This window comes from Physella acuta, unplaced genomic scaffold (genome assembly GCF_028476545.2).
Source record: "Physella acuta isolate Inbredline_101_S28 unplaced genomic scaffold, ASM2847654v3 ptg000659l, whole genome shotgun sequence".
NCBI lineage: Eukaryota > Metazoa > Mollusca > Gastropoda > Physidae > Physella > Physella acuta.
In genome coordinates, this window is record NW_026732178.1 from 65,569 (window position 1) to 74,342 (window position 8,774).

Below are 8,774 nucleotides of genomic sequence, written 5' to 3' on the forward strand. Positions count from 1 at the left end.
TAAAACATGTAAAATACTGAATTTTTTTTTAATAAAAAACGTTTTAATAACTAACCAATGGTTTTACTAACCCTGCTCTTGATTTAAGCTACGACAGAGCTATTTTTAGATAACATAAGGAAATTGCGCTTAAATCTCACTAGACTTTTTAATTAACTTGTTTTACACAAGTTTATGTTACCTAACTAAAACAGCACATCTATAAAAAACTAAAAATTGGGTGTGGTGAAATATGCCCTTGTTGCAAGGCCCCGGAGAATACGGAGCACGTCCTTCAAGAATGTTCATTATATAGCCAGGCGCGATCAAAACACTGGCCCCTACACACCCCACTCAAGGAAAAACTATATGGGGCACCCGCTGATCTGGAGACCACAGTCCAGTTCATACATGAATTTGGGCTTGATGTTTAAATCCTCCATCATATGCCAAATTAAGAACGAAGAAGAAGTTACCTAACCTAGTGCCCCAAATAAACCTGACCCAACCTAATTTTTGTCCCAGGTTGACCTAACCTAACCCTGATGTAAGTTAAATTAATGTTGCCTAACAACACACAATCCTCCCCGACATAGCCTCCAATGTGAGTTAAACAAAATTTCTTTGTTACAAGCTTCAAAGCTTACCACATATACCAGACAGTGCCCCGCGAGTTCAAAGTGAACGTAAAAATCAATATGTAAACATTATCGATCTCTGATCAAACCTTAATTAATTTGCTTAAGTTTTGAAAATAGCACGTTAATCGCTAAATACTTTGTGTATTTTATTTTAAATTTTCATACATGTATTTAATCTATTAGTGAAATTAATTTAAATATAAAGTAAAAAATATTTTCTATTTGTTTAAAATAGCTTTACATTATAAAAAATTCATTACCCTTAATTAATTAACCCTTAATTAACTTGCTTTCCTTTAATAGCCAAAATAACTCCTATTTTCACCTATTTTCGTGTACGTAGGGGGTTACCAAGGGCGATTGTAAACACAGTTTGTTCACATTTGCTTGGAAACAAAGACAAGAAAAGAAAATAATTATCACAAAATGAGGACACTGCTAATTAACAAAAAAAAGGTTCTCAAACCCCATCCTATCATGTAGAATGTTTTAAAAGGTTAAGTTCATGTGCACTAGGATTACAGGTCTACAGGAGTTACCTTTACAATCCTCCCTCTTTACTTAATGGTCATGGCTGATTACAGTATTGTTATACAGAATTTGAAATATCACATTAATTGCTTGACACCACACTGTTCCGTAGGTCATTTCTGGTTTAAAATGCACTTTGCAATTTTTAGCGTGCTTCCCCAACAACCCACCAACATAACAACGATAAATAACTAGATGGAATTATTTTTAGAAGAACTTATTTAATTAGAAAAGCATGCTATTATATGAAATGGTACGCTTAAAAAAAAAAGAATTAACTGTTTTGAGGCTACTAAAGCATAAAATAATATCATAATTTAAATAATAATTAAAAAAAAAAAAAAAAAAAAAACAAACTACAACCTTGCTGATCAAGATGTAGTGCAAATTTCTGAAATGTATACTAAATCTCTAATGATCACTACAAATATGAATTATATTATAATTACATAGGCCTACTAGGTATTGACCATGCTATCTGATTTGAAAAAAAAAATCTTTTAATTTAAGCTTAAACTGCAAATGTTTAGATACTCGATGATTTCGCCCGACGAGAACCAAATACAACGGGGGCAAAATATTATTGGAACTATACCAATTATTTGGAAAGTTATAAAACTGCAAATTTGTTTAGACGTTGTCTCATCACTTTCACAACTCACGTTTGAAATTGTGTTTAGTTTTAATTTTCTCTTTTCACAAGCTTTAGGTGAACGTTTACATTAACTGAAATGGTGGATTCCAAAGCACTTGATTTCATTAAAAACATATATACATATGTGTGTAATAGTACAAACTTATAATTAAAACACTCCGTAGAAACAGAGCGTGAAAGTCATACTAACATATTATACTTTATTTCAATGGGTTTTGAAAGTAATAACAAAGCTAGTAGTGTAACAGTATGAAATCTGTTTCTATTTTTACCTCGGCACAGAGACTGATAGATCGAACAGTGAAACTTTTCTAGAAATACAGATGTGTGTTTTAGAGGAATCATTCAATCTATTCTATATTTTTGTAAGAAAATAAGTTTTAATACCAAAGCAAAATTATTTTTTTTGTTAAATTGTTACTTTTAAAAAATGATATAAATAAACAGAATTACAAACAATTAAAAATTACAATATGCTGTTCAAAATATTTACAACTTTGTTTGTATTAAAATAATTGTAACCTCCCCCCCCCCCTGTCTTTATTGATAAAAAAAATAATATGAGTCAGATCGAAAAGAATGGAAACATTGAAATTCTATACGCAGGCAATAAATATTTTTTTAAATTAAATTGTTGTATTTCGCAGGAGTGGAGTATTTTGAAAATTAGTATACATAGTTTAGAAAAAAAATGAAAATTTAAAAAATGTTAAAAAATGTCCAGATATGTTCGGATATGTTTTATACGCTTGCTACTTAAATGACCCAATGGGAATTTAGCTTTTAAATGACACATATAGCTGTACTTTATAATCGTGGTTATGTTGTACTTTATAGGGTAGGGTGGTTATTTTCATTTTATATTGTATAGGGATAACACTGTATAAATTCAGTCAAGCGAAGCGACCTATATGGAGCGTGATGCCCATTACACCAGGGGTCAAGTCTCAGGCTTTTGAGTATTGTGGAGCGCCGTACTCTGCTTGACCTGGCTGTGAGGCGCCGTACGCTGGTAACATGTACATGGGGCTGACGCCGGGCTGTGAACTTTGTTGGGTAAATTGAGTGACGGAAATTCCGTGAAAGTCAGGTTGCATTGTCACGTAGGGAATCGAATGGTCCTGGAAAAATGTATGTTATTATTTAATAAAACAAATATAAAAAATAGTTCTTATAACAATCTTTTAATTGTACAGAAAATAAGAAAATAAAACTGATTTGCTTTCTTTCATAAACGCTTCAGGCGCTGAAAGGCGTGAAAGATTTCTCGGGAGATAACAAGTTGGGGGGGGGGGGGGATCCCTTCCAACACTAGCATTAAAACAAAGAATGAGATGTAACCAACGTTAATTGGTGGAAAATGTTTTAGCTAATGTAAATATGTAGGCTGATATCCGCAAAACCAATGTTTTAGAATACACTATCAAAATATGAGAATTTCAGTAACAAAACCCGAGGCATAGAAGGGTGGAGGACATGAAAACTAGGTCGTGTAAGTGTTACTGGGGAAGGGGGGAGGGGAAAAGTTGAACTTTCGTTACCAACTGTTGCATTAAGGAGAGGGGAGGGGGTAAAATGTAATAAAGAGTTCCCTTGTCTGTCATAACACAGCCTGTATTTATCCCCCTGTTGACGTGGTTGAGTAGGATTAAACAAATACCAGCATGTCAAGATCTTCAACACTGCACAATTATTACGACACAGCAGTGGCGTAGGCAGGGGGGTTAGGGGGGGGGGGGGTCATAACCCGCCATAGACCCCTCAGTATATATAAAAAGTATGAGGGGGGTGCAAATCGAAAGTTTGAGGGGGGGGGGGTGCAAATCGAAAGTTTGAGGGGGGGTGCAAATCGAAAGTTTATCCCCGGGTAAAAATTGGAACCCACCCCCTTGAGACGATCCTGGCTACGCCACTGCGACACAGGACCCAATACACACCATCAGAATATTACAAACAATTTATTTTTATAACTGTCTACGCTTCAACGTCGCCTGAACGCTGCGGCCTTTTCTGAAGAACACGTAGCATAAGTAGCTCCGACTAAAAACATGGGTTATATCCCTTATGTTGATTACGGTTTTTATGTCTCAGCTCAAGGCCTTAGCAATATGAGGCGAGCTTTGAATAACAGTTAAGCTTTAACAAAGGATTGTTGTTGTTGTTTTGATAAGGGAAACGGTAGGGGTATGTGTTGCTATGTGTATCAGCACAAGAGGTATAACACGACTTACCTTGGTAGTACAGGTATACCGTAGCTTACCTTGGTAGTACAGGTATACCGTAGCTTACCTTGGTAGTACAGGTATACCGTAGCTTACCTTGGTAGTACAGGTATACCATAGCTTACCTTGGTAGTACAGGTATACCGTAGCTTACCTTGGTAGTACAGGTATACCGTAGCTTACCTTGGTAGTACAGGTATACCATAGCTTACCTTGGTAGTACAGGTATACCGTAGCTTACCTTGGTAGTACAGGTATACCGTAGCTTACCTTGGTAGTACAGGTATACAGTAGCTTACCTTGGTAGTACAGGTATACCATAGCTTACCTTGGTAGTACAGGTATACCGTAGCTTACCTTGGTAGTACAGGTATACCATAGCTTACCTTGGTAGTACAGGTATACCGTGGCTTACCTTGGTAGTACAGGTATAACACGATTTACCTGGTAGTACAGGTATACCGTAGCTTACCTTGGTAGTACAGATATACCGTAGCTTACCTTGGTAGTACAGGAATACCATAGCTTACCTTGGTAGTACAGGTATACCGTAGCTTACCTTGGTAGTACAGGTATACCGTAGCTTACCTTGGTAGTACAGGTATACCATAGCTTACCTTGGTAGTACAGGTATACCGTACCTTACCTTGGTAGTACAGGTATACCATAGCTTACCTTGGTAGTACAGGTATACCATAGCTTACCTTGGTAGTACAGGTATACCATAGCTTACCTTGGTAGTACAGGTATAACACGATTTACCTGGTTTACAGGTATACCATAGCTTACCTTAGTACAACAGGTATGCAATGGCTTGCCTTAGCACAACAGGTTTACCACAGCTTACATTAGAATTCAGTGGGTATTACATATCCTAGCACAACAGCTAAAACATACCCTTTCACATCAGTTATAACATACCCTAGCACAGCAGGTGTAGTAACAGCACAAGACGAACTCAACGAATAAAGCAATCCAGGTAACGATGTTCATGACGAACATCGCGATGTAGATCCTGGGATATTGCTCGAAAAACTCGCAGGGTTTATAAATGGTGACAACAGTTTTGCCGCCTCTGAAAACATAACACATTAAAACATCAACTATAACAACAATAACAACAATACCACGGAGCAGGGTAAAAGGAAACAATGTATGGATTACATTTGCTGTGGACCGTCGAGGGGTAAAATACGATGGCACCAACCTGCAGAAGCACATGTCCCCACTAGTTCGGCATTTGGTCTGGAAAACTGGTTCGCTCGCATCAACGACTTGAATTCCAATGCCAAGGAAGAAAATAATAATAGCCATTGTAATGATCGCCAGGATGCCGAAAACCAATGCTGTCACATACTGAAATAAGTATATATATATATATATATATATATATATATATATATATATATATATATATATATATATATATATATATATATATATAAATATATAAATATATAAATATATATATATATATATATATATATATATATATATATATATATATATATATATATATATATATATATATAGTGTGTGTGTACATTTTATGTTAGACAACAAAGACGTTTTTTAACTCGAGGTACACCAAAACTCACCATACATTTGTTCTGGACCAAAGCGGCGACACAGCCAAGAATCCCAGGGACTATGAACTGTAAACAAAGTTCAAATCTCAGTCAAGGTCACAACACACTATTATATCAGTTGAATGCTACCAGTGGCGGAACTAGAAAAATTGGACCACCCCGCAACAAAAATTTTTGGGCTCCGTAATATATATATGGGGCACAACAGTTGGTCAAAAGAATATGAAGCATGAAAGCTTTGTATGTGTAATGGTTTCTCGCCTTATGTTTATTTTTTAAAAAATTGTATTTATATTAATAGTTTTTAATACATTTCCTTTTTATACTATGTCATTCTTTATTATGTATTTTAAAAAAATAATAATTAAGAGAAGTAATTGCTTTTTAATTTGTTTAGTGCAAATCTATTTAAAGTTTCTTAAGAACACACATATTTGACTATTTAATAAAAGGGAAATAAGTCATGGAAGCGGTTTGAACGGTTGCCTATCTTTCACACTACAACTCATGTAGCCTATATATTTTTTTTTTCCTTTACGAAACAGCGTGTGTTAGCTACTGTTGTACATCACTACTGAAGTAGATCTGTTTTTTTTTACAAGAAAATTATTCTTTAAGTATAAAAAATATTTGTCATGGTCGGCTGTGGGCCCCTAAACGGCCTGGGCCCCCCCCCCTATTGCGGGGTCTGGCGGTACTGTAGTTCCGTCCCTGAATGCTACTCTCAACTGCCTTCTTAATGTGTTAACTTATTATTCCTAGTCATCAAGCACAGGTAACAATTAGGAAATGACTTACCACAAAGCCAAAAATCCAAAATGGGAAAACTGTAGCGTATTTATAGGCATCCCACTCGCGTGAATTTTTGACTTCAATAAGAGAGCTATCGTAAGGAAAAGCCGAAAGGACGGCAAAAATTATCCCTGAAAAACAAACGACAAAAACTACAATTTTCCGAAGATTTTGTTAGCTTTAAGTTAATTGTGAGAGTATTATTTAAAATGTAACTTCAAAAAATGTATCAATCAAAATTACAGGCTCTTAGATTCACTTTGTAGCACCAAGCTTCTTCTTATTCTTTTATGTCCTAAGTCGGTGCTTTTTGCAGTGGCGTAGCGAGGTCGGGTGTCACCCGGTGCGGCACTTAATGGTGTTACCCCCCCCCCCAGAGGCGTTGCGACAAACTTCCAAGTTTTCGATTTGCACCCCCCCCCCTTCAAACTTTCGATTTGCCCCCCCCCCCTCAAGTTTTCGATTTGCACCCCTCCCTCAAACTTTCGATTTGCACCCCCCTCAAACTTTCAATTTGCACCCCCCCCCCCTCAAGTTTTTCTCAATATATTTTGCTATTTTTTGCCTTGGTGTCACCCCCCTAAATGGTGTCACCCCCCGCCCCCCCCCCCCCTCGCTACGCCCCTGGCTTTTTGAGTTAAGTTTTTCTAAACAATCTGAATAGAAACAACTTCAGTAATTTACACGAAACAAACTTTTTTTTCCACACATATTTTCTATAAAGTTTACATAAAATCTTGAGTAGACAAAAAACTTTCAACTTGCAGAACGCAATGTGTGCCCTTATATCAGAAATTTAATCGCATAAAAATATTCAACTACTTTTAAACATTATCACGATAATATAAAAGCTTTAAAAAATAACATGACGTCTTTACTTGACCACATATGAGATGGGTTGCATCCATTCAGTGGCGTCGCTAGGTAGGGTGTCACCCCGTGCGGCACCTCATTATGTCACCCCACCAACAAACACCCAAGGAAAAAAGTATAGGACACACACACACACACATATAAATATATATAGAGGCACATAAATAATTGTAATAAGTGTTACGTCACTCCCCCATACTACAATTTTTTGCAAAATGGCGTGAAGTTTTGCACTCATTATTTTAATCCAACTATAATTTAAGTGTAAAAAACGTTTTCGTAGCACATTATTATACGTGGAATCACATACTTTTTAACTCAATGTAATCATTCATTGAGCTGGCATAAAGCATGTTTCTTCCATATATTATTATTATTATTATTATACAATCTTTTGTCTTGGTGTCACCCCTCCCCTACACCGTCCGCACCCCGCCTCGCGACGCCTCTGCATGCATTGACTACATAAAACTACTTCGATTTTTTGACCTCACATAATTATTTACAGCCGCTGACATAAACGAGCTCAATGCCACTGAGCTGACATGAAATAACTCACCCCCAACAATAACAAATCCGGACAAGCAGCCCAGAGAGACAGCCCTGTTTTTAATCATTCTCACAGCCAACTTGAAGTCTTCTCAAGCTCAATCAATATCTGAACAAAGACAAATAAAAGAGTTTTTTTGAAGAGCTTAAATATCTTGTACAATTCACACAAGTATAAACAAAAACATAATTATTACTGCTTGTGAAAATACATATAAAAAGATACCCAAAAACTGAAACTTACTTTAATAAAAATCTGAAGTCCTCTTGTGAACAATCCTCCCCCAGGCGACTTGGTGTGTATGCGGATATAACCAGAGCTACCGAACATTCAGCAATAACAACTTGACACGCAGCTAGAGTTGTCTAACCTTATGCATACATCTCGCCTAGTGGTTCCCAACCTGGATTTGATCCAACCCCAGGGGTTCCGTGAGTCAGTTTCGGGGTTCGGCGAAGGTCAAGACATACACCAGTCTCCCGATCTATTTTCAGTGTGGGCCATAAAACTATTAATTAAGAAGGGTTCGGTGAATGCGAATATATAACTGGTGTGGTTCGATACCCCCTAGAAGGTTAAGAACCACTGCTTTAGAGTGTAGATCTGTGCTGGTTTTGATTCGTGGAAAACGAGTCTTGTTTCAGTTTTGTAGTCTAGTTAAAGCAAATAGACACCTTCAGGTATAGAGGTGAAAGCAGTGTCGAGTTCAGTGAACAGGTTAATAGAGCTCTCTGTGAGGTATATTTGGCAAAGGCAAGGGCGTAGCGAGGGGGGGGGGACGGGGGTGCGGACCGCACCGGGTGACACCATTTAGGGGGGTGACACCAAGGCAAAAAATAGCAAAATATATAGAGAAAAACTTGAGGGTGGCGGTGCAAATCGAACGTTTGAGGGGGAAGGATCGCTACGCCTCTAGGAGGGTGACACCATTAAGTGCCACAC

General features: G+C 37.1%; 1 protein-coding gene across 1 annotated transcript; it reads right to left on the reverse strand.

Annotated features, from left to right (window-relative positions):
- Nucleotides 1-2,050: 2,050 nt before the first annotated feature.
- Nucleotides 2,051-8,194, reverse strand: LOC131948760 (uncharacterized). The gene is made up of 7 exons (XM_059310436.1): nt 8,076-8,194; nt 7,842-7,940; nt 6,416-6,540; nt 5,627-5,683; nt 5,236-5,384; nt 4,950-5,103; nt 2,051-2,927 (listed from the first exon to the last, which is right to left on the reverse strand). Exons 2-7 carry the CDS (start codon nt 7,897-7,899, stop codon nt 2,754-2,756), a joined length of 717 nt encoding a protein of 238 aa, XP_059166419.1. The 5' UTR covers nt 7,900-7,940; nt 8,076-8,194; the 3' UTR covers nt 2,051-2,753.
- Nucleotides 8,195-8,774: the final 580 nt, after the last annotated feature.

Excerpts from the sequence above, each read along its gene's own strand:
- LOC131948760 (XM_059310436.1), bottom strand. The coding sequence starts at position 7,899 with ATGATTAAAAACAGGGCTGTCTCTCTGGGCTGCTTGTCCGGATTTGTT. Across the intron at positions 6,541-7,841 it reads CGGATTTGTTATTGTTGGGG|GGATAATTTTTGCCGTCCTT; the intron begins GTGAGTTATTTC and ends TTTGTTTTTCAG. Across the intron at positions 5,104-5,235 it reads GGGGACATGTGCTTCTGCAG|AGGCGGCAAAACTGTTGTCA; the intron begins GTTGGTGCCATC and ends TTATGTTTTCAG.